The sequence below is a fragment of the Sebastes fasciatus genome, chromosome 2 (genome assembly GCF_043250625.1).
Source record: "Sebastes fasciatus isolate fSebFas1 chromosome 2, fSebFas1.pri, whole genome shotgun sequence".
Classification (NCBI taxonomy): domain Eukaryota; kingdom Metazoa; phylum Chordata; class Actinopteri; order Perciformes; family Sebastidae; genus Sebastes; species Sebastes fasciatus.
Window position 1 is genome coordinate 37,265,215 of NC_133796.1, and position 27,416 is coordinate 37,292,630.

The following is a 27,416-nucleotide window of genomic DNA, read 5'->3' on the forward strand; positions in this document are numbered from 1 at the left end:
ACAAGGTTGAAGAACTCTTTTCGTTGACAGAAAGCTTGCAGCAGCACCAAGTAAGGCCCTGAGTGTAGTCAACCGAATGATGTATTCTGTACAAAGTGTATGAAATGCACCAGTTCATTAGTTTGTGTCTAGTTAGTGCAAATGCAAGATCTAATACAAGTTGGTGAGTCATTTGAAGTTTGTTCCAGTAGCTACCCGGATGGGTAACTGAAAGAAAAAAGACTGGCCGACTGTTTGTTCTTGTGGTACAGTTGCTAACATTCACTTTTCTTTGCCCCTTCTTTTCTATGTGATGTTTTTTTGTTTTTTTTGCTGATTTTTTTAGAGTTGTGTCAGCAGAAAGTAAAAGCTGTTGGAACTCAGGGTAAGGCGCAGCAGCATCTGGATCTGCTTTACTCGCATTTCCATGGTCCCTCCTCAACAAGAGAGAACCCTTCAGTCTTGCCATTTTTGGTGACCTGTAAGCAATTATCAAGAACATCTAACTATCGGGCCAAGGCACCATCATTTACAAACCGTCAACGGTTGGGAGCAGAGAAGCCATTGTGTCATTACATTCAGGCCATTGACCTTATAGGGCTGACATTGAAATACATGTCATCTCATACACTGATACAATGATACAGTGATGCCGTTTACATGTCAATGTGGTTACAAGATTATACGAAAACAAAGATATGTGTAGTTTTTCAGAGTTGGCCATGTATTTTATGGATTCTCTGCCCAACCGAATTACAATACTCAGTCATCAAAATAATCAGAATTTGCAACTTTGGCATCAGCATGCCAAAGTTGCATCATACAGACAATGAAATATCAACAAAATTCTACTGTATGAGTGAAATTCTCTAAAAAATATAACTTTGATAGGCATTTCATGAATGTATGCATCACTTTGGATGAAACAGCAGTCTTTATGTATACCACCACTGGCTACAAAAACTTTTTCAAAAGATAGCCAATAATTGAAAACTGTAATTTGGTCAGGGCTGCCACAAATACATGTCCAATCATGTAGACAAAAAAAACATTTTCTTAATAAAATCAAAACATGTCACAACAAAATACAAGTCAAATATAAATATAAGACAATGCATTAGGAATGGTTGATGCTTAACATTAAACACTTTCATTTGGATTTCATTAGAGTAAACAAAGTTTTTGAAGATGATAAAAATCAAAAATCTAATAAAAAAAAGAATAAACTTTGCTTTTGTTGAAGCTGGTACCACAAAAACTGCTTTTTCATATGAGTAACAGGTGAATAAATAAATATAGAAATATTTATTTAGCTTTTTCACCCCTTTTTTAAAACCAGTTTCTTCAATGAAAATATGACATTTACTATTCACAAAGACACAAATACACTGATATAAGAGGTCACATAGAAACGAAGCACAAACACAGAGAGGAAAAGAAAGACGAACACAGACACAGAGCTGGGGAGGATTCTCTACATACAAGTCTCTATGTCCGTTAACGTGAAATGTACCTTGCAGTCGTCTATCAAGACTGAGTTGTTGTGGTGGTGAGCGTATACATTCTGGTTGCTGTTATTTTCATAGAAGGATTGAGTCTTTGCCATCTCAAAGTCCTCCATCCGGGCCTGTTGGTCGAAGGAGTCGAGCTCGTGCTTGGAAAGGTGGTACACGATACCTGCGCCGTAGGAGTCCCCAACCACATTAACTGAGGTACGGAAACGATCTCTGCATGTTGAAGAGGAAAGTGGTGTGAAAGATACAGGGAAATAATGAATGAAAGAAAAAAAGAGAACAACACAGAGCAAGAAAAAGTGTCTTTTTGTTTTTAATTTGGATTTTAAGTTATGTTGTTAGTTATGCTTCAGCACAGATATGCCAGCAAGTGAATGAGTGGGCATATAGAGAGGGAAACTCTTCGTCTACAGAAAAGTTATCAAAGCATGAGTTCTATGAGTTGTTTTACATCCTCAAAACATGTTAGAGACCGGTAAAACATGCTCACTGTTCACTTTGTGATGAGACACACCAGCAAAAACCTGTACATTCAAATTAAAGTCACGCATATGTTTTGATGCTACTTTGGCTACTATGGTGGTTTCTGCAAAACATGGATACGTTGAATGTGGAAATTTTTTGCGTTTGGCCAGAGCGACCATTATTGAAAGTTACGTGGTATCATAACGAGTATATCAAGAGAGAAAATCTACCGAGGGTGGATAGGATTGGTGGTGTATGGGTCAAATAAACAAAAGACTTTCACCCAGGAGGCCGCTCTTTGTTACCGGGGGTGAAACCAAAAGTAAACCTTTACTTTGCATTTGTTACGTAACACTGGTACGCTTGTTACGTAACGTTACTCAAGAAAGTCCGTTAAGGGTGGTTGTTGTTTATTTACGCTAGTTACGTTGTTACGCTACGTTGTTACGCTACGTTGTTACGCTACGTTGTTGTTACGCTACGTTGTTACGCTACGTTGTTACGCTACGTTGTTACGCTACGTTGTTACGTTATTATTTTAACACAACCCATGAAGTTTTTTAGAACCTTAACCAAGTACTTTTGTTTCTTAAACTTAACCGATCATTTGACAACGTTAACCCTGTGTCATTGTGTTTCTGCAAGTGCGATACGACACTGACATGAAACCTGTTTATAAAACCTTTTTTTGGGGGGGTTTTAGAAATGTTGACGTTCAACGTATCCCGTGATAGAAAATTAAATACATATACCTCATTAAAAAGTGAAAGGATGCTAATATGTTAAAGAAGACGTGCTGTTGGGTTGATTTTTAATGCCATTCACCTAATTAAAACTGTAAAGCAACGTAAAGGAAGCTGATACTGTTTAACCAGGCAAGCAAGCTGTTCGCAGCCTTACAGTGAAATAAGTGAGATTTACTGCTCCAATGGATTCTTGGGAAAATTTAAGACAATATGGTGGGCAGAGTTATGCTTTAAAGCACGATATGTTTCTCAATTTCTCAAATTTCGTACGGCACATTCTGAAGGAAAAAATATTAATTTGGTCTTATTCTTACAGGGATTTTTTTTTTTTGGGGGGGGGACATAAACAATCTAAAATTTTGATTTTAAACTAAAACATAAAAAATAGCACAGAAGTAAATTCTAAAAGATTTAGCACTGGTGTAGTCACCATTATGTGATGAACTTGCATTGAAGATAAGAAACCCTTGCATGGTGTTGGAATGTGTCTCTGTGCTTTCAATACAAGTATTTGTGTTGATGTTGAACTTACAGCAGCCAGTCGACAGCGACCAGGAGGCTGATGTCCTGAGTGGGCAGCCCCACTGCCGTGAGGATCAGAAGCATGGTCACCAGTCCAGCACTGGGGATACTGGCTGCCCCAACACTGGCCAGGGTAGCTGTCATACTAAATAGGAAGCAAAAAATCAATTCCCAGCAGGAGGACAAACCACAGGCTGTACAAGGCACCAACATAGTACTGACACTAAACACTTTTAACATGCAGTCACTATGTTTCTAATAAAAATGGCATTATGACAAATTCAGTATTTGAAATGACTAATCAATTAAACTAAGAGTCTACAGTGTCTAATGATAATCAAGACAACTATCTTTATCTAAATTGATTTTGAGAAAGATATCCAAGTATAACTCCAAAACTGTAGTTTTCTTTAAGTTATGTGAAATAAACAGAAATATCCATGAGGTTTAATGTATTTTAAAACATTTTAATGTACAAACGTTTCACCAGTAGGGCTATAATTTAATATATGATCTTCATTCTTTGGCTCCGGCAGATCTAAGGGAGAATTTGGCTAATTTACTGCCATGTTAAATGTTGAATATGCTATGCTCAGTGTCCATGTCCCAAAGTATTGTTGAGTTATTTTGGAGTTAAGTTAGGGTTGTTTGTGACGTGTTTTTCCGTACTTATGTTACGTTGTTTACGTACAGATTTTACTTAGTTTACAAACTTATTTTATGACCAACCATGATGTTTTTCCTTAACCTTACTAAGTGGTTTCAGCCCGTTCTCATTCCCAGGACGTCAAATACCGACACCGACGGGCGTGATGGGAAGTGGGTGGGTCCAACAAACACAAAGCTTTCATCCAGGATGAAAGTATTAATTTAAGTGTTTTTGTTTAATTCACAACATTTAGCATGTGTTTACTGCGACCGAAAAGTGACGCCGAGGGGTCTGACAAAGCGTCAGTATGTAAGGAGTTGGGATGAAAACGTGTAGGTGGTTTTGTTGCCTAATCATTGATACGCCTTCCCATAAGATCAGGTTGGATATCTGTATCTGTAGCCACATTCTCACCTGACAGTAACAATCTGGCCCCAGTCGAGGTTGATCCCGTTCATCTGAGCGATGAAGATGGCTGCCACAGCTTCATAAAGCGCCGTGCCGTCCATGTTGATGGTGGCGCCAACCGGGAGGACAAAGCGCGTCACCCTCTTGTCGATGCCCAGGTTTTCCTCTAAGCATCGGAATGTGACGGGCAAGGTACCAGCACTGCGGCAAATAAAACAAGAAGAAATGCTTTGTTATGATAGTCACGAACAACAAAGTTCAGTAGGCAAACTCTGCACCCAATTTGGCACGAAAAACTTGCAGAAACAAAGAGCTCTACAACAAATTACAGACTGTCTGTTGAGAATTAATCTGACTGGGTCACACTTGATGTTGCGATAGTTTTTAAACTTAATTACACTATTCTTCTATTCATACTGACATAAATCCACTCTGAACTATGGTAATTTATTCATTGTTAATTTGTTACATAAAATAGACTAATATAGGCGAAGGCACTTTCATGAGTTTCACTTCACCCAAAGAAACAAAAAAGTTATTCTAGTTTGAATTCACTTTGAGAGTGAATCTCATGGAGAAAACAGCAGTTTTGGCTCAGCAGTTGTTTTTGTCTGATAATTAATAAGTGTTTCTCGCAGATGGCGGGGCAGTGAGCAGGCCAAAACTTGAGAGAACTGAGCTCACCTCAGGAGGGGAAAGAGTGCAACTGTCATTAATAAAACATAGAGTACAGGAACGTTATCCCCCACGGAGGCAAGACTACTTCATAGTTACCATTTGAAATAAAGGTTACATTTGGTATTTACCATATGGCCATGGAGGAAAAGGAAAATCTGAGTATTCATAACAACAAGCAGCACACTGGAGAGGAAACCTGAATTAGAGACAGTCACACTGAGCTCACTAGGGTCAAACAGCCTGAATCCTAGAATGTAAAACAGGAACAAAGACAGAAATCCCTCATACCTGGACGCTGTTCCGAGTGCCGTGACCCAAGCTTGGAATATTCCCATGAAGAACTTGTAGGGGTTTTCTTTTACTATCACAAAATATATCAGCGGAAGGAAGATGCCTCCGTGGATGATGAGACCCACTATCACAGTGACCATGTACATCCCCAGCTGCCTCGCAACCACCTCCAAGTCCGCGATGGAGATGATCTTTCCACAGATGAGGCAGCAAATACCAAAAGGGGAGTACCTGAAGATAGACACGGGATGTTTTCCATTAGGATTACTTTGTCATATGTTATCTGCAGGTATATTATTAGTATTTTGAATATATTGAGGGGCTCTGTAGTGGACAGCACTTACCACATAATTGCGCCAACAAGCCTCATAACAATCTCATTCAGGACGTTGAAAAACTCCAACATCAGCTTGGCCTTTTCTCCCATTTTCCCCATAATGACTCCAAAAGCAACAAAGAATCCAATCAAACCTGTAAGAATACAGTAATGTTGAATTATTATTGGATAAACCGGTGTTATAGAAAAGAAATAACTTGGAATGAATGCTAATTACTCATCGAAAGCCATGGAGATATACATTTTTTTTCGGGTATGTGTTTTAGGGCTGGGCGATATGGATAAAATCAAATATCACAATATTTTTGACCAAATACCTCGATAACGATATTGTGACAATGTTGTAGGGTTGACCATTGGTGCTTTTACAAAATATTTACACAATGAGATTTTTGATAAATAATCATCAGTAATGTGGATACCATGATAAAGTGGGTAAAAGCCAAATAATAAAACAGCTATAACAGTCTGGTTAGTTCAGAAAAATTACATAATTTTAATATAATGCAGCCTTTAAAAAACAGGAAAAGACAACACTTATGCCATATGATGATATCCAAAATCTAAGACGATATCAAGTCTCATCTCATGATATCGATATATCAATATGTTGCCCGTCTCTAATGTGTTTGCGGTAACACGTCATTGTATAGGTCTTCTTTTGAATTACTGCCAAATTACCCCAATATTTACCTCAAAATATATCGAAAATTACTTTGTTTAGCTGTCCTGACTTGGGACTTGACTCTGGACTTTTATTATTATGTCCCATTAAGCAGTAATAAATAGCTGGTAATTTATTTAATGCATTTCCAGGAAAATAATACAAAGTTAATTGGCTTTATTTCTATGTTTGCTGTTAAATAGATAATAATTGGCAAATAACTTATTTGAAATTTCTTAAAAAACTCCCTGAATCGTGACATTAGCTACCAGGTTACATTTGTGTAGACAATAAGTCACACAATGGGGAGATTTGTGCCTGATCAGAAGTATCTTCTATTAGTTTTGGTTTTCCACCTCCGATGAAGAGCAGCGCGCAGCCGCTTCTCAAGCCTAAGGGCCCTATTTTAACCATTATATGCTATTTTAGCATATCATTATTCAATCATGTTTATAATAAAGTAATTTTCCATAATTTTTTAGGGTATTATTGGGGTAATTTGGCAGAAATTCCACAGAAATTTCAAATAGGTTACTTGCTAATTATCACCCAATTACCAGGAAATCTGCGGACCTGTAAAATGAAGTGTTACTGTGTTTGCCGCTTGTTACATCCACCAAAGAGGTTTTGTTATTTTGGTTGAGGAATGTGTTATTTGAGTGTTATCTAGTTATTATGTAATTTAAAGTGAAAAAAATAACTTTTGTTTTTCTTCAACAACTTTTCAGTTCTACAGTGGGTGTGTTTTCAGACTTTTCACTTACCCAAGACGTTCATCCCACCCTTGAATTGAAGCGACCTCTTAACTGTGAACTGAGGAGGTGCTTTGGTTCTGTTAGTGGGCAATTGTACTTTGGTGGATACTGTTTGGATCTGGACAAGAAGCAAAGGAAAGAACAAACAGTTGGAGCAACTGACATATGAATCAGACGTTATGGTGGTGGGTGAAATCTTTCTGTGAGCCTCCTACCTGCTGAAAGCAGGCCTGCACCAAGTTCTCTGGGACAAGATTTCGGATGAGATCGAAGAGAGCGTCCATGCTGGACACGTCGTCGTTCTTCTTTCCCTGTCCGAGATTAGCCTTCAGCTTGGGGTTACCGGGATGAATGACCAGCACCAGGATCACTCCCAGGACGGCTGCGATCACCGTCGTCGACATGTAGTACACCATGGCCCTGGTGCCTAAACGACCGCTGGATTTGGCATCCAAACCGGCTAGTCCTGTTGGCATAGTATGTTTCACAGGAAAAGTGTCCAATATTAAAAAGATACATTTTCTCTCTTTAACAGATAGTAATGTTAGATTTTCTTAGAGTTGATAGATTTGAAATCTATGCATTTTTATTAGGGCTATCAATCTATTAAAATATTTAATCGCGATTAATCGCATGATCGTCCATAGTTAATCATGATTATTCGCAAATTAATTACACATTTTTTATCTGTTCAAAATGTACCTTAAAGGGAGATTTGTCAAGTATTTAATACTCTTATCAACATGGGAGTGGGCAAATATGCTTGCCTTATACAAATGTATGTACATTTTTTATTATTGGAAATCAATTAACAACACAAAACAATGACAAGTATTGTCCAGAAACCCTCACAGGTACTGCATTTAGCAAAAACAAAATATGCTCAAATCATAACAAGGCAACAACAGCTGTCAGTGTGTCAGTGTGCTGACTTGCACCAAACTGCATGTGATTATCATAAAGTGGGCATGTCTGTAAAGGGGAGACTCCAGGGTACCCATAGAACCCATTTGCATTCACATATCTTGAGGTCAGAGGTCAAGGGACCCCTTGGAGCGTTCTTTAGCCTATCCAATGGATTCCTTAGGTTTTTTCTAGTTTCATATGATGTCAGTATGTTCACTCTAGCTTTAAAACTGAGCCCGCTACAACCAAAAAGCTGTGTTAATGCGTTAGTGGCGTTAAAATTAATTTGCGTTAACGCATTATTATCGCGTTAACTTTGACAGCCCTAATTTTTATATAGTAAATCTGACCTCTTCTAGTTATGAATTAACTCTGATTAAAACATAACCTTTAAGTTGATCAGCTGCCCTCACCGAACAGGTGCTAATAGTCCTTCCAGTCAGACCAGCTTGCAGCATTTGAACAGTGAAACCTCCACACACAAGGCTTACTTCATTTAGACTGTTGTGATTGTGACTATTCTAACTGTGAGGACATTATTGTGCTAATATATTGGAAAAACTAATTCTGCACGCCGAAAATTTCACATGATTTGCTTCCAAAGCGCGACGACTCAGTGAGAAACTGAGAAATATTCTGCCAGAGTACATAAGAAGAACACGTCTACACACGCACTTTAATTACACACTCGTGCGCAGCTAGACAATATGACATGTCTTTTGAATTCAGGGTTTAATTATCCGGCGTGACAGCCCTTTATCGACTTTATGATGACTTCTGGAGCAGCACATAACGACACATGAATTGTTTACTGAGGGTAACTGAGTTTGGTGAGGAAGGCTTGCTCGAAGTTGTGTGCACACTGTACTTTAGACAATATTTTGAATATCACATATGCATCTCATCATCATCATATTATCAACTGCATAGCTGGACGCTGGTAAGTGATTATGATTTCGTATTATCTCAGGTTATAATGTTGTATATTCACAGTTTATGCTTGACAGCTAAAAGGTGGCCGAGGCCTCTACTTTTTAATCAAGCAAGTTAATTGTATGTGTGGATTTACAGTTTTTCCTGACTATTAGGTTGTTATTATGTTATGAGTGATTTAACATGTGGCATTATGACCACAGGAATGTCAGACATAAACCATATAACAACATAAATCATGTTTGTTAAAAAATCTAGATGCACATGAACACAGCTGGAGAACATAATAAAAAGGATAAACACAATTTTCCTACATTCCAATGAAGGACAACCATATGCTCTTTAATTTGCATAGATGTGTATTTAAATGAGAATCTTGCCAACACAGCATACAGGCAACCAAACCTCACTATATCTACATTATATACTGTATATCAATAGATTTTGTCAACTCAGTTGCCATAAAACATTTTTGGCGTTGTACATTCCTGCAAACCACCAGATACGTTGAATGGCGACGTTTCTGAGCCAAAAATACATCTCACAAATATGTTTCATATCAGCCTCGTATCACGCATGCAGAAACGCACACTGCCACATTGTTAACGTTGTGAAACGATTGGTTAGGTTTAGGCAACAAATGTACTTGGTTGAGGTTAGAAAAAAGATCATGGTTTGTATTAAAATGTTAACGTAATAACGTAACAATGTAACGTAATAACCGTAACAACATAAATAGCAAAATTAAATAACATCGCCCTTAGATGACTTTCATCCGCAACATTACTTAACTGGTGTAAAGTCAATGTTTACTTTTGGTTTCAAACGGGACACAAACATCGGTCTCCTGGGTGTCCTGTGTTTGTTTGACCCATCCACCAGTCGTCCCGTCCTCCCTTAGAGGACTTTCTTGCTCGGTATGTTCATAGAGCGGTGTTAGAATCGCTCTGGTTCCCTCGACAAAAAGCCAATGGGAATTTTGCATTGGATTTTGGATTACTGCAGAAAATTAGCTCTGTGGCAAACACACGTTTATAAAACGTACATGTTTTGTTCAGCAAGATAATCTCCACAGCAGAACACCAGCCTTATGATTTTGGAAGTGTGAATGCAATCGGCATAAGTAAAAAGCTGACGTTATAAGTTACACCACTACACTACGGTTGAATGAGCGCGGGTATACACAACGAGGCTGTAAAGATGGACGAGTCGGCGTAATGACGTTTAGTAGTCTCATTTAGCCACTTGTTAGCAACCGTCTTTTTTAGACACATAAAAGCTTAAAAATTCCCCGAGTGGGGTATTTACAGATTTATTTTATATCATAGAACAAAACGCTAAAATCTCTTCAGCTTGTCTTAACCACAGATCTTATTTCAGGCTTACCAAAAACCCCAAAAACCCATTGACTTTGAGACGAAAGAACCAGAAGTGTAAAAATGGTAACTCATTTCCGTGTTTTAGGACTCTTTCCTGCAGCACTGTATTATTATACCACATAACTTTCAATCATGGTCGCTTGATATACCACATCACTTGCTCTGCGCGTCGCTTGTTGTGCTACGTTAATTGCTCTGACTGATTGCAAAAAACGTCGTCATTTAACGCATCCATGGTTTGCAGAAACATACAATGCCAACATTTTTTCCTGTCGACTGAGCTGATTTTGTAGTCCTAGTTTTATCTTTTGAACTATTATGATGTTTATGTTTTCACTAAAAACATAGTTTTTAAATATGGAAAGTCCTTCACACAAGTCGTGTTTGTACACAAAGTTTCTGAAAAAAACACGCCTACGCTCTCATCTCTCCTGTTGCAACTCAACCAGCAACAAGTCACGCCGTGCGACCTCATTTCAGGACGGTTGTCAGCAAATTGAGCAGAACATTTGCAGCAGCTACTGTAGTACCTCACCCACCTGTGACCAGACTGGAAACAACAAGAGGCAAAATAAGCATCTTCAGCATCCTCATTAGGATCTCTCCGGGGAAGGAGATGATCAAAACGACATCAGGTGGGAGAGGCGATATGTGCCGCAGCAGCATTCCAGAGATGGAACCCAGAAACACACCTGAGCCGACGAGAAAAAATACAAATCAAACACAAATCAAACACAAAGCCAGGTGACTCTGAGCCGTGACATACTAGGCGTTGAACGCTGAAAGTGTCTGAATAAGATCACATCAACATCTATGTGATCTCAACTTTTGCTCATTAGGAGCCTTAAATTAACACCACAGCCTGTCATCTGAGTGCCATGGCGTTACCTGTAAATACGGTGATACGGTGTAGAACAAATAAAATAGAATAATGACGCCAAGAAAATACAACTTTGACCCAAAATGTTTTCCCAATTACTGTACATCTGTCAACAACTGTAGAATAAAATGAATAAAAACAAGCAAAAAAATAACAAGATGTAACCTTTTCCTTGTTTATATTACATTCAAAGGACAAATTAAAGTAGCTCTTCACTTCAGTGTAAGTTAATTGCAATATGAACCCAGAGACGGAGAGAAAGAGTATCATTAAACTCCTTTTCTTTTGAATGCTTTTAACAAGAAGCTGTGAACCATTTGCATATTCAAATGGTATTTTAGTAAAAGATTTTGGCTTCACGTAGGGCAGCTCAGTGGTAAGCGCATTGCCTCTCAGCAAAAAGGTCCTGATTTGAAAGACTGGGGCCTTCCTGAGGTTTTCCTCATGTGTGGGCGGATTGTGTTTGTCTAAGTGTCTAAGTGTATTAGTGCAGTGATGGACTAACAACCTGTCCAGAGTGTACCCTGCCATTTGTCTAATGCATACTGGGAAAGGCTCCAGCCCCCCCCCCCTCCCTCCCGTGAGCGTGAGGAGATAACGAATGGATTGTGGAAGGAAGTAGCAGGACCAAAAAGACTTACCCAGGATTGTGAGAGTGAGAACCATGTTCTTCATGATTTTATCACAAAAACTGCTACATAGACTCTCATTATTCTCCACTATGGGTTCCAGGTGGCTCTCGCCCATCCTGACCTCCACTTGCTTCTGCATTCTGTTGGCACTGGAAGAAGTAAAAGAAGAGCTGGTATTAATTACCTGCAGATTTTTCAGCTAAGAGAAGACAAAAACAATATCACAGGAGGTTAAAAATAAAAGTGGGGTTACACTAGGAGCTCTAAGTTAGAGCTGTACCTTTTAGTAGAGGTGTTCCATTATTACTGAGTATGGAACAAGTAGAAAGCTGTATGCACAGCCACCAGTTGCTGAGACAACCTTTATAATTCGCAGACATAAATTTAAAAAATGCTAGGGACTTCCAGCTTGGTTGTGCATTTCAGCCCAGTTGCACAGCAGTTCGTGAAATAGTTACGAAATTTATTGTATTGATTTGTGTAAATACACAGAAATTTCCCTTTTTTTCGTGATGGTCAGCACAAAATCAATTTGTGTGTAATTCACGTAATTGTGAATCGTGAATTATAAAGAGCAGCGAACGCCTCGTAGGGAGGAGGTCAGTTGAATGAAAAAAAACACTGGACTTTCGCCCAGGAGACCAGTGTTCACGTCCCGTGTGAAACCAGAAGTAAACGTTGATTTATTTGTCATGTAACTTCCTTAAGTTACAGCATTTACTGAGTTATTTTAAGCCAAATCACAATATTTTTCTAAAACTAACTGAGTAGTTTTTGTCATGTAACTTCCGTACTTAAGTTAGGCCACTTCTGGTGTTATTTTAACCCAAACCGAGATGTTTTCCTAAACCTAACAAAGTAATTTTGTTGCCTAACCAAGTCGATCTATTCCTAAACCTAACCAAGTAGTATTATTTTGAAAAGACTGGAGCAGAAATTGACACCTGCGTCACATGTTGCTGGATATTCGTAGGAAAACGCATGAAAAATACGTTGTTGAGAGTCGTGATGAGCGTCACGAAAAAAAATGTGTCTACGTACCCGAATCAAATAGATTAAATTTTGCACGAACTGCCGTGAGGGATCACATTCTTGTCACTGCAATATCAACTCCTACTGGTTGGTCAGGGCTCCTGCACAGGTCAGGGTTGGCTCTTGGGGGATAACGTGAACCTCCCACACATAATATCAAAACAAAGTTGGGTTGTGGGACCATGTGAACCGGAGGAGACAAACGTCTGTCTAAAACCATCACCAGGCCATTAATAGAGTTAGCAGCAACAAGGCGGCAACACTATTGATGATTCCAAACTGGGGAGAAAGGGAGCCCCTAACAGATAGCATTATGTTACAGTGCTATAAAACAATTTGCAATTGTGATTGAATTCACGATGCATGCAATATTACTATTACAAAAAAAAGTGTTCCCTTGTGTCATTAAGTAATTAATGAGGGCACATGCACTCTTGATTAAATCCAATGATTTCTGCATACACTCTGCATTCTGAATGCATGCAAAGTTGTGAAAAGTTTGCAGATGGCCTCTCATAATTGACATTCCCAAAACAATTAGCACAGAATCAATAAAGAGCCTGTTTACAATCTGCATTTTAAACAAATTATTCCAGTTTTACTATTTGAATAAACAGATCACCAGCTGTTACTCATATCCCTCCCCTCTGCTTCTGCTTCTGCTGCTGTTCTGCTGTTCTGCTGGATGTCTATGTATAGTCATTTATGATAATTTGGGATATTCTGTGTTGAAGTTGTTGTATTTTTAAATACTTTATATGTGTTTGGTATGTGGTATTTGGCTTCTTGCTTTCTGACAGTTTCCAGGACTTTCATTGCTTAGAGATGTTAATTTCAGACGATCCCGTCCTTCGTCGTACTGCTTCATCATCTCATCACCTGAAGCAACAAGTATCTTGGGGTTTGTTGTGGTCTGCCGTAAAGCCTCTTTGACTTAAAGATCAGCTCTCCCCTGTGCAGCCTTTAAATCCTCTGCATAGCACAGACGTGCGCAGTTATGTAACAGCGAATGCACGTGTCATTTGGACACACTCGACCTTCATGACTTTTACACCTGGAATATTAATGCTGGCAGCAAACACAACAGAACAATAACCCAAGTTTCTTCAAAAGGTGGTGGATTAAACGAAAACGTTTCCTCCGTAAAAAAGTACTTCCCTTCGGTACAATACACAATGCAAATCTTTAATTATAGCCACTATAGAATCGCGATGTACTTTTCTTCCAACATTCGATAACACGTTTGATAATTCAAAAGTTGAATAACCTTCTGTACCAGACGTGAAAGGGAGCAAGGAACATATATGGTGAGGATAGAACACCTGCCAAGTCAATCACAGCTGTCTGATACACTGTGCTCTAGCATTAATGAGACTTAAGCTCTTTAAAGAGGATACAATTAGCACCTCCAGCACATAAGTGATTGAGTTATGCAACAGAAAAGGGGCGTCCCAGGAAAAGTCAAGGTGTCACCACCACCCGGCCTGATGACGTCATGCAGGAGATTACTGATCTGAACACCAAACTTCAGTGTTCAGGCCGAAAAAAAATTTACATGAATGAGCAATGTAAGGCAGTTTCACTACAAGCTGGTAACTTCCTGCAATTATCATTAAAAGTCAACACAAATGCACTCTATCAAGATCTCTGGTTGTGATGCAAAAGGGTCAAAGGGCAGAATAAAACGGATCTGAAAAACATCATATTTCCTCTATTAATATATCTCCAACAAGATATTTCTACAGATGCAAAACTAGATAGACCATTATAGCAGTTACTTCTGTGCACAAAAGACCATAGTTATTATTGATGAATCATTGAGCTTTCACAGGAAAGCTGCACAGGAGCTGCTGAACAATATTTTGATGGTGCCTCATCAACACCGATGTTTTGATGACTCATCTTACAAACTACTATCGCATCACTACGGGCTACTAATGATGCTTACCAGTTGTTTTGTATGTTGCTTTGGATTGAAATTGTATTTGTGGAGAGCTTCTACACAGCCATCCGCGTCAGTGAAAAAAATAACAAAGTCATGACTCATGCATTAGTAAATCCAGTCAGAACCTCCAAAAAGTCTTTTATCCCTTCAGAAAAGGGCTCTTCACTCCTCGAGAAAAACACTTCTTCCTCAGCTTTCGATGTATATCCACAATCACCAGATGCCTCCTCAATAAGCCTCGGGGAGGTGCGCACTGTAAAGGTGAACTGACTATCCTGGAGGTCTGACAGGAGTCATCCAGACTGGAAGGGTGGAGTCAGCCTGCTAAGATTAGAGAGCAAGTGAAAATCCTTGCTGTTGCTGTTGCTGTTTTTTTCTGCTTGGTATCATTTGTTTACTTCTCCTTCCAGTGAGAATGATTTACATAACTTTGGATGTCCAAATAAACCAAGTTTCAAAAACACTTCTTTAGGATTAGGCAACAAAACCAGTACATAAGGTTTAGAAAAAAACTACATGGTTGGGCTTAAAATGAACGAACAGCTGTTGTAACTTGAAACGTGACGCACAGGACACAAACAGCGGTCTCCTGGATGAAATCCCTTTCACGGTGCCTTATGCGGCGGTATCCAATGCCGACAGCCGTGGCAATGCATCGGTATTTGACACCCTGGAAATGACAAAGAGCTGTTTTTTCATCCAATGAGAACTTTTTTAGTCCAGTGTGGCTTTCCTGTTATTAATCAGAGTCCGGTAACACACTTTATAATGGCTGATCAAATGTATACTGTTCATCTGTGCTGCCATTTAGAGAATTTAAAGTGATGAAATGGTCTTCAAAACATGACTGAGCGTCTTGCAAACCAAGTGATTTCTTTGTGATGTTAAATGGGTTCATGTTTCATTATGTGAGCCACGGAAAAGAAAGGCCCAAATTTAAGGGGTTAATGTCTTCAATTAAAGTTCACAGTAAACAATGACTTCCAAATTAAGCAGCCAAAAGCTTCAAGGAGAACTCATTTAGCATAACAAAAGTTGATTATGAGAGCAAAACTGAAAAAAAAAAAAAAAAAAAAAGATTGCAGCTGTTACCGCAACACATTTTCGAGCATTTAATCAGACATCAATTATGGCTTATATTTGGGTACGTTTTTATTTTTCTTACTGGTTTTAATGAAGGTTTCGGCGTGCAAGTGGCTAGTCAGTTCTGTTCCACAACTTAAACCAACATTGGATTGCCTGAGGTGACTCAACCGACATTTTAAGGACATTATAACGCAGTTTAGGCTTTTCTCATGTCATTTTGCGCCATAGAGTTAATGTTGTGAATGTCTTTTTACGTGTCATTTAATGCAACAGCGTTAGGCAAAAAAACTTTAGGTTTAGGAAAAAACATCATGGTTGGGCTTAAAATAAGTACATAAACTAAGTAAAATATGTGCGCAAACAACGTAACATAAGTACGAGAAACTCTTCACTAACATCTCTTTAAAATAACTCAACAACACATTGGGACATGAACACCGGTCTCCTGCTTTAGAGTCCTGTGTTTGTTTGACCAATCCACTTAACTTAACATAAGTACGGAAAACACATCACGAACGTCACTGACGGAACTTCAAAATAACTTCCACAATACTTTGGGACATGAACACCGGTCTCGAACACCAGTTTCCTGGTTGAAAGTCCTGTTTTTGTTGGACCTTTTTCTTCTACATCACTAGCTCTGAGAGTAGCATATTCACCTGGATGCGTTAACATTGCAGTCTGTACGGACTACATGACGTGAAATGACATGGCAAAAGCAACAAAGGCGTTATTGCACGCGAAAAGACTTACATACACTTACATACTTTTCATGATTTTATAAATGGTGTGTTTGATAATATGACCCTGAATGTTTTCCCGTGCTGCCTGCTCTGCCATCACTAAATCTTGATTTGATTTGAGGTATTTGCAGCAGTGCAGCTCTTTAGTGCTACTGAGTCATTGAGTGGCCTCGGTATATATGAGTGTACTCTTCCTGCGACCATGGCTCCTTTTGGTTTCACAGTGTAACGTGCAGTCATCGTAATGGTGTTGCCATGGCAGCATTTGTTCTTCAATGTTATGTTCGGACTTTTTTTATGTGGACAAGAAGATTACTTAATTTTTAAAGAGTACGTCGTCGTTGGAGCCATTTTAAAATTTTGACAGGCTTCATGCTCCTATTTGGACTCTTATTGTAGGTCAGTCATGATGACTTGCAATCTCTTAAGGCATTAAGCCTTATTGATTCTTATCCACGGTATAATTTAGTCGTCGAAATGGGGCTATGACAGCTTGATCATTTCACTACTCTATCCCTTGACGTGGGAATCAAAGAATTGCTCGGTCAGTATCAAAGGAGAATTGAACGCCAGCTGTCTGATTGCAGAGTGATCGACTATTAAAAGACCAAATAGCTGCTGTTGGAAATAGGCATATTATCTCTGCAGAGTGCTGTTTTGCTGGGTAAAAAGTGTGTTGAGTACGTCACATTTTATATCCATGAAGTGTGTGTTGCTGAGCTGCTCTCAGAGCTTGGACAGGGAGGAAAGAGACAATCTTAAGAACACATGGCAAAGCATTTGTCCATGCAATTCCGCACCTTGCTCCGCCTTTTCTGCCCTCAGCACCGAGCCGACCTCATGCTGCAACACCTGACAACGCACACCACGCTTAGACAGCAGGTGTCTATAATTAACTAATCTGTCCTGAGCCATCCTAATCCAGCACACATACACACTGAGATGGATCAGACGCACTCGAGTGCACAAGTGTGGAACATATTTCCGCAAATCATAACACAAAGGTCTCATCATTTGGGTGCTTTTGGTTATATGATTATGTTAATAGTGGATCACTTTTTTTTCATTTTAGTTGAACAATAACGCCGATGAACAGAAACAAGTCAGCAGAAGTTGATCTGTAATTCTGGGTGTGCGGTCGTCTGTTTGAACCTTTTCGTCATACTTTATTATTGTACACATCTCTGCACTGCAAAGTCCCAAACACCATAAATCAGACTCATGAGAATCACTTATATGGAGCCCATAAAACACACTAAATGTAGTACAAAGTTTTGGGATAAGTAAAAAATAAAAGTAAATACAAGTGTAATCTAAAAAGATACAAAGCTTTATACCTTTCCTTATAACCTCAAACCAGTTGGTAAGAAAAGCAAAAAGAGAATACAAAGAGAATATAATATCTACTTTTTATTATACTGATTTATTCCGTGTTTTTTACTTGTCTGATAACCTTTTACTACATTTTGCAAATTCTGGGGCTCCATACACCAACCCTGTCTCCTACAAAATGATGTTCCCATACAATTACACTGCATTCTCAATTACGTTTCGAGGGAAATGTAATTTTCTCCTGGATTACGGTCGCAGTTTTAAACATGTCGTTGTTAATTGAATCAAAACAAAACAAAAACGCAATGAAACTACTTGGTTAAGTTTAGTAAAACACATTATGGTTTGGTTTAAAATGACCAAATTGAAACTAGGGCTGCAACTAACGATTATTTTCATTGTTGATTAATCTGTTGGTTATTTTCTCGATTAATCGATTAATATATATATATAAATATTCAGAAAATGTTCAAAAGTTGATCCGTGTTTCCCAAAGCCCAAGATGACGTCCTCAAATGTCTTGTTTAGTCCACAACTCAAAGATATTCAGTTTACTGTCATAGAGGAGTAAAGAAACCAGAAAATATTCAGATTTAAAAAGCTGGTATTAGAGATTACTTTACTTTATTATTCTTTGAAAAATTACTCAAACCGATTATGAAAATAGTTGACGATTAATTTTATAGTCGACAACTAAGCGATTCACCATTGCAGCTCTACTTGAAACATACAAAAACACAACAACAAAACTAGGTTTAGTAAAAAAACAAAAAAACAAACATGGTTTGGTTTAAAATGACTACATTTTACAATATTTAAGGTACGGACGTGAATTAAATTAAGTGAACGTTGATTTTACTTTCACACAGCACACAAACAGCGGTCACCTGGGTCAAAGTCCTGTGTTTGTTTGACCCATCCATCCTTAGAGGACTTTCTTGCTTGTTCTACTCATAACTATACCACGTAACTTTCAATCACGGTCGCTCGATATATATACTACGTGTCTTGCTCTGCGCGACGCTTGTCTTACTCTGACCGAATGCAAAAACGTCAACATTCAGCGCATCCATGGTGTACAGGTGCGTACAATGATAACATTTTCCGCTGACTATCTCTACAAATGTGTTTGTGATACGTCAAAAACAAACGTAGTCCACAACAAAATACATTTCCCTTAAAACGTAATTCACAGTGCAGTTTCGTGGTATGGGAATGTCATTTTTAGGAGACAGGGCTGCATATGCTAATAGCCGAGGTGACCGCTCTGATTGGTTATTGAGAAGTGGAACTGGGGTCAACATAATCAATGATTTCACACACCTATTGAACACACACACACACACACACACACACACACACACACACACACACACACACACACACATACACACACACAGGATGAGGAAGGCAGAGCCCCAAATGTCCATGTGTGTAACTGAACTGTTAATTTAATAACCAGAAACATTTGTTCTTCGCTGGTAACCCTGTAAAGGACCCTAACAAATAAAACAGTAATGCTGTTTTGTTTTTTACTGGTTTTGTGTTTTAGGTCTCATCAGTCCCGTTTTGTCTAGTTTGAATGACGGTTGTGATGTCCTATCCTACATGATTGTCATGCGAGATGCCCGACATTCATGTGTAAAGAAGGAAATCTAAAAATGTAACCTCAGGATCAGCTGTTGTTGCCATTGTTGCTGTTGTCATTGTTATTGAATTGCATTATTTTGACTATAATGTTATTATTGTATTTCTGTTAGACAATATTTGTGATACTACTTTAAAATGCAATGAATGAAACAAGAGAAAACAAAAACTCTCGAGTGAAACATGAGATGGACAAAATAAAACACTTTACAATACAATAAAACCTTAAAATACAGAGGCCCTACAGTAAACACCAATTTAGCGAAGTTCAATATTCTCCCTTTGTTGGGTTTCTCAGAGGTTTTGTTGAATACGATATTCATTTTCGGTGACATAGATTGTAGAATGTCGAGCAAAATAACATCTTTCAGAGTTATCAAAGGACTGCTTTTCAATAAGGCTGCTCTTTGCCAGCACAGCCTTCATGTGTTTGTCGTTGTCATTTTCTTTAAAGAGGACATATGTGTGTATGGAAAACACTTTTTTCGGTGCTTGTTCACATACACATAGGGTGTCTGGAGTGCCTACCGACCTTGTGGGCTACCTTGATCAGAAAACATGATTCAACAAGCCATTCAGATTTGGCTCCCCTTCCTATGTCACATGCAGGTTCATTAGAATATATCGCCCACAGCTTGAGAAATACCTTTGCAAAGTTGCATCGTATTTTTCTTACAAGCCAATCAGAGCAGACCAGGCTTTTTTAGAGGCTTAACGAGACAGGCGCTACAACGGCATACTCCCAACCCTTACGATTTTTTAGGGAGACTCCCTTTTTTTGTTGCCCTCAAGGTCACAATTCGCCTGTTTTTCTCCCGATTTATGGCAAATTTTCACACCTTTTTCTCCTTTTCGTTATCTCAACCTGTTTCTGGCACTGTACAGTGTGTATAAGCCCTACTGTTTCCAACCGGATAACAATAGAGCTACACCTAATGCAGGGAAAAGACTTCATGGCGTGGCGCAAGCCATTGGAAAATGGGTTTCAGAGCGCAGTGGTGCCGTTGTTGTGTTGTGTCTGAAATAACCTTCAGTGAGTGAGAGAAGGAGAGAGAAATGGAAAGAACTAAGAGAAAGAAATACTCAATCAGGAGAAAAAAATGTATGAATGAATGACAACTGATGAATATTAGTTTATGCCATAGGGGCACATTTTTCAGTTTCCTTCCCTGAGAATTAAAAGTAAAATTGAAGTTTAATTAATATAAAAATACTGTTGCAGTGTACTTATTATTTTACTATTTTCATTCTTTAAAAGTCACCAGAATACAGGAAATAAAGTCTCTGAAACTGAAATTTTCCCCCAGATTCCCCGCTTTGGTTTTGAAATCATCCCTATTTTTGAAGCCTCAAGGTTGTGGTAAGAAGTGTGGAAAATGGAGCGTTTCAAACAGAGGGGGGGTACAGGTATAGTAAACAGGAAAGAATATTTGAACATTAAAACATGCAAACATGTTCTTGTAGAAAACAAAAATACAACCTGGAAATGAGCATGATATGTCCCCTGCATGACTTTCCCTTTTCCCCACTTCATTATTTTGCATTGTTTGCTACTGATGCATCAGTATTTCAGGTGTTATATGTTCAATATAAAGAGTTCTGACAATCAGCGATTTTATACTGATAAGTACATTTTCAGGGTGACATAAGACAACTCTTAGTAGCTTAATGTTGCCAAATGGCAAGTACAACCCTGAATGAGGCATGTTGTGCGAAGGCCTCGACCAAAGAGTCAGAGCCACATTATCAGTGGTCTAATATGAGGAATATTGCAATCCTAAACAATCCCACTGTCATCAAAAACCTACAAAAAGAAAACCATTTTGATGCCAAAATCGTTTTGGCTCATCTGCCAAGAAGTTGACGACACTGAAAATGGGAAAATGGCTCCAAGCACATTCAGACACTGACCAAAATCTCTTTTTCTGTTTCTGGCAGGGAGATACTAATGTATCACAGTGTAAAAACTACATAATTACAATTAAAATAGCAGAAACAATCAATTTCAGCAGTCAATTGAACGTCGGTATTCATTCAGTATTGCTATACAGGCTTCAGTTGAATAAATGAATCAATGTAAACGATAAATAATAGAACCTCACAGGTATTTACACCCTCTACATACTGTAAATACATGTTGAAAAGAACACAACTCCCAGCATGCTCTAAACCCTGTTACATAACATGGATGTGGAAAGTCCATTAACTGCAGTGATTTAGTCTAAGGATACCACAACCCGGGGGTCAGTCAGTTGGTAAAATACTGATAATTCATGCAGAAACAATGAGGATTAATGGGCTTTTCTGACGGTTCCATGTGTCAAACTGTCAACGCTTTTAGCAATTTCATGCTTTCAGATCACTTCAATATTATATGCTTCACTACAGGTTTAGAATCTGCTGTAGAGGAAAAACATCTTTTAAAAAATAGATGGATATTATTTTTTGAGAGTGAAAATATAACCAAACTTTAACAATTTTTTAAAGTTGCCATTTATGTGCTTTAATAACAATTTTCATCAGTATTCTGTGATTCATAGGCAAATGTGATTTGACTTTGATATACTGCAGTTTCCAGTTTAATCAGCCATTTTTGTGGCAAGCACCCAATGCAACCCACATACAGATATCTCAGGTTAGATGGTCATGACATTATGAACATAATTTCAAAAACATAAAAGGTCCCTTCAGTGTACCACTTCATCAAAACACTGTAATTATTATGCATGCAAACAATTATGTCTAGTATTAAGACCTAAAAAGCCCTTCTCTTCATAGAACACGTGAACTCTTTCTTTTCCTTTTCTTTTTTTATAGGACGACGCAGAAGTAATGATTTATGTTGGTTGTTTGACTTCTGATTTTCCCTGGACGTATTGTTACATGTGACATTGTTATTTCATCTGAAATGTAGACTGTGAACTCAAAAATCAAAACCATGACCAATAATTTTAATTCTGGGTATTCTCACTGTATATAAGAAGTGGATGTAGTCACCGTGACGTCACCCATTGGTTTGTGGACTACATTTTTGAAGCCTCAAATTCAAGCCCCCAGGAAGTGTGCCAGGCTTTGAAGCACATTTTACATAGTGACTAAACAGCGGAATTACAACTTCTGTGTCGGCCATGTGACGCTATTGGGCCCAAAAATACTTTTTCCTCATAGACTTAAATTGGAAAAGAGACTGTAAAACAGTGGACAATTTTTTTTTAAGTGAATCAACTTCCCAGTACGAATCATTAGGTCCTAAAAGTTGTAAAATGCATTATCGCCAAATCCAGAGTTATTTTCCTTTAGTTAGGGTTAGGTTAGGGTTAAAGGAAATGCTAGTCTGCTTGCTCTATGGACCCAATGGATGCGGAAGATCACCGGATGATCCGAGTAATTTTATACTCAGAAGTCGATCTTTTTTTGCTTCATTCCGCACTGAGAAACTCTCATAGGAATGAACGGGGCCCCACCTCCGACGTTGTATCCAGTTCTCTTTATGCATCCACGTCGAGTTTGGAATTTTAGTGGTAGCCATCTTGTTTTTTTGCAACCAGAAGTGACACATGAGGAGGAAGCTAAGTGCAACAAGACATTCTTAGGCGACCAAAATGTTTCAATTGACTTTCATGAACTAAAAACACACTGTGAAAGGGTTAAAGTTGTAAAATGAAAATACCAAATTGGACTTAAAACACACTGTGAAAGGGTTAAAGTTGTAAGATGAAAATACCAAATTGGAATCAACTACAATTTCACCAAAGTTGTGTGAATGCGGATTAATAATCCTGAACTGAGTCTGTGTCCGGCCTTTCTGAGGTTCAAAGAGGAACAAGGACTGTTTCCATTTCCTTCTACACTCGTCTTTGAAAAGGGAAATTAAAAACATACTACAATAATGAATAAATCAATAAGTCAATAAGTCCATGAATCACAAACACTCTGAAAGAGAGCATCAAATGATGCCAGACGTAAGGGATAAAGGTAAACATTCAACTGTAATGAATTTCCACTAAATAGGCTAAATAAGCTTTTAGTAGTTGGCTCAGACTTTTAGATCCAACTGTAAATTAAAATGTAAATATGAATATAAATAACTATACGATTAAAAAGTCTTTCAACAATTATATGAAATGTAAATGCAAAAGTGCATTCCAGTGGATGCACAAATCAGGGTAGGCTATGAGTGTTGTCACTCACTAGCCGTTTTTCATCGTGGAGGCATGATGCACGGCTGATGATCCTGTTACATTGATGATTTTAATTACATCTGTCTTGTAAGAGCAGGATTTCAGTTGGATGTGAGCCACAGCTCAGCTCCAGCTCCTGATTATGAGAGTTAACTGCTCTTACTTATGCAGGAAATGTACAATTAAAACATTTCAGATGGATAAGGAGCTCTTGACTTGCTCTGCCATCATGCCCTCCACTTGAGAACGAAGTTGAAAAGGAAATTCCGTTTCCACTCAGACTCATTTCACAAAGTCCTCTTGTCCGTCCTTACACAGAGTAAGGCAAATGAAAGCTGAATCATGCAGCTAGGATGATATGCTTGTTTACTGTCTTACTTGTGCTGTCAAAAGATTGTTCCAGAAAGTCTTTAGCCTAGCTTAGCTGGAAGCAGCGGGAACCAGCAGCTACCATTGACCCGAAAAATAGAGATCCATATTTCAACAGCTCCAAAAGCTTCTTCACATGTTGTATGTTGTTAGCTAGTAAGCTAGCTATCAAAACATCCAAGTTTTACCCTACAGTAGCTGTTGTTTAGAGTTAGGAACATAGACTGTATATAAGAAGTGTACGTAGTCATCGTGACGTCAACCATTGGGTTTGTGGACTGCTGTTTTGAAGTCTTGAGTTCGGCATTTTGTCCGTCGCCATCTTGTTTTTTTTGCAACCAGAAGTGACATGAGAGGGTGCAGCTAAGAACAACCAAACACTGAATAAGACTTTTTTAGGCGACCAAAAAGGTTAACTTTCATGAACTGAAAACACACTGTGAAAGGGTTAAAGTTCTAAGACACGGACAACTCCCAGACCGGACAACTCCGTGGTAACGACCTGTCAATCACAAGATAGCCCCGCCCTAAAGCATACCCTGCTTTATGGTCTATTTGACTCTAAATGGGACCATAATTTACTAAATGAACATCATGATGTATTGAAGAAGACTTGAAACTAGCGATTGAGACCATAAACTCATGTTTACAATGTTTATTGAGGTAATAAATCAAGTGAAAAGTAGGATAATTTTCTCATAGACTGCTATACAATCAGACTTCTTTTTGCAACCAGAGGAGTCGCCCCCTGCTGGCTATTAGATAGAATGCAAGTTTAAGGCACTTCTGCATTTGCTTCACTTCTCAGACCCGGAGTTGCCCACTGGTTTGGAAAGTTTGGAAAGCTGGCAACTTCACAATGAGGACAGGGCCTCTGAGATGCTGCATGCTATCACTGTAAGTCTGCACTGTTCAATGAACTTATACAAGTGAACATTTCCTAATTATTTTTTGAAACACACATTTTAAGTCCAATGAGTAATACAATCATTTAATCCTAACAATGTACACTCATATTTTCAGTCAACAAAATCATATCATAAAAATGATAAACATCTTACATAGCTGAAAACCGTTCTCTTCGTTTGGAATTAAAGGATTTAATAGATTTTTCTGGGCGCATCTCCCTCAGCAATTTTGAGTTTTTGATGTATTTTTGTTTACATTGTTAAAATGGATTTTGGTTATTTGTGAACATCATACTTAACAGGGACAATTTAGTGAAGGAACAATATTTCTCCTCAGGGCTTCCAGTTAGCCCGCTGATGAATAAGAGTGGCCCTTTTCCTTCAAAAATATAACTATATCAACCTGATCTCATGGGAAGGCGTGTAAATAGTACATTTTAAGGACATTCCACATGTCATGATAATGCATTTTAGGCATTTCTCGTGTCACTTCATGTCTGGTTTAACGTTGTGAAATGGCTCTTTGCATGTCATTTAATGCCACGTTGTTACCGTGAAACGGTCACGGTTATGTTTAGGCAACAAAAGCACTAAGTTAGGTTTCAGAAAAACGTCATGGTTGGGCTTGAAATAAGTACGTAAACTAAGTAAAATACCTACGTAAACAACATAACATAAGTACGGAGAACACGTCACCAGCATAACTTAAAAATTACTCAACAACACTTTGGGATACGAACCCCGGTCTTCAAGACCTGTCTCCTGGTTGAAAGTCCTGTGTTTGTTGGACCCATCGGACCACCATAAACAGCCTTTCTCACTTTTTATTTTACGTCACTAACTCTGAGTGTAGCATATTCACGTGGATGCGTTTACATTGCAGTCAGTACAGACTACATGTCGTGAGATGACACGCCAAAAGAAAGAACGGCGTTTTTATTGCATGCCAAATTACTTCCGATCTGCCGTGTCATTCATACGCCATTTGGTGAAGCCAGGCTACTTAATGTGTAGCAAAGAAAAAGTACAATGAAGTGAATGAATGAATGATGGATGACAGGAAAAACCTTTTCAATGCTACAGGTGTCCAGTACGTTGTCTGGAGCCTCTGAACCTGCAAATACAATTTAACCCCTCTGTAAGAGTGCACTGCTGCAAATTCAATTGTGCGAAATGCATTATTTTATTCATACTGTGTCACTGTGATTATGTTTGTAGTCACAATCCCTAACAACAGGCATGAAAAAAGAAGAAAACTGTCTGTTGTGCAACCCATCCACTCAGGATTTACAGTGTAACCCTTCGGGCTATTCTTTCAAACTTCATCCTCTTGCAGCCTTGTCTCGAGTTGGGGAGTGTGGTGGGAGTGAATCTCACAGAGCGCCGTATCTCTAATGATGCGCGTGTGGCCCAAGGCCAGCAGTTTTGCATTGCTTTTAAGAAACTGTCACTAAAAATGCACGGGTTGACTTGTTCCTGTCCCGAGATGTAAAATCTTTAATCTTTAAAATTCACTAACAGTTTATGTGTTTGTAGCATTTTAGGTGGATAAGGACCGAGCCAGTTTATTTCAAGACTTTGTGCACTGATGATTTTCACTCGAGGCGTTCTGCCAGTATCCTGAGTTGACCTACAATGAGCCACTCACTCAGGAGTAGTAGTAGGAGTACAACCAAATGCAGCACCAACCATTACATCAGGTATTCTTAGAATTGGGTCACAGCACAAGCTACATTGCAACAACTCCTCCCTAATAGCTGCATATTATACAGTGTATGTGTAACCTAGCAACCGTCTTAAGTACGAGCAGCAGAATCAAAATGCTGATTGACACTACGGAGGATGACGCTTGGGTCACCTTGAGGGGAAATCGCAGGCTGAATTGTTCTCCTTTACATTTTTATTGCTTATAATTTCCTGTTTTCCAGTTAGATGCACGCACAATAATATAATTATCCACCTCTATAGCATCTTAAAATGAAAAGTGCTCACCTGTGGTAGTCTGCGTTATATGTGTGGGCTTTCCTCATTGTAGTGAATATAAGTTTCCTTCTCGTGTGGCTTAGATTAAAGTAGCATTAAAGAGTTTTTGGAGAGAAACCATACAGGTGTTGCAGCATATTCCTCCTCTCCTGCTCTAGGTATGGAAATCCTTGCACCTCCCCCTTTGCAACGTAAACAAACACCTTGCACATGCACAGTGTGATGCACAGACAGAGGGGTGGGGATTTGAGATGAGAGGTCAGTACCTCCTCTCAGGTGTGGGTGGGGTGTTCTCTCAGTTAAAGAGTAATAGATTAGCAGACTTTCACCCCATTTTAAGCATCATGACATCAGTGAGACCTCTGCTAGTGCAAAACATTAAGGCCCAAGCCCGTAATGTCAACTCAAATGAAAAATATAAAAGGTTGAGAATGTTTTAATGCATTACTATC

The 27,416-nt window shown here is 38.6% G+C and overlaps 1 protein-coding gene across 2 annotated transcripts; it reads right to left on the minus strand.

The window, feature by feature from the left end:
- Positions 1-262: 262 nt before the first annotated feature.
- On the minus strand, positions 263-27,169 carry LOC141760101 (excitatory amino acid transporter 2-like). Of its 2 annotated transcripts, none has more exons than XM_074622754.1 (11): positions 26,974-27,169; positions 11,748-11,887; positions 10,766-10,918; positions 7,224-7,474; positions 7,018-7,126; positions 5,597-5,723; positions 5,250-5,483; positions 4,290-4,484; positions 3,237-3,371; positions 1,493-1,706; positions 263-458 (listed from the first exon to the last, which is right to left on the minus strand). In XM_074622754.1, exons 1-11 carry the CDS (start codon positions 27,009-27,011, stop codon positions 393-395), a joined length of 1,662 nt encoding a protein of 553 aa, XP_074478855.1. In that variant the 5' UTR covers positions 27,012-27,169; the 3' UTR covers positions 263-392. The 2 variants fall into 2 exon arrangements, with proteins under 2 accessions (XP_074478855.1, XP_074478856.1); XM_074622755.1 differs by lacking the exon at positions 26,974-27,169 and adding an exon at positions 14,719-14,981.
- Between the last annotated feature and the right edge of the window lie 247 nt (positions 27,170-27,416).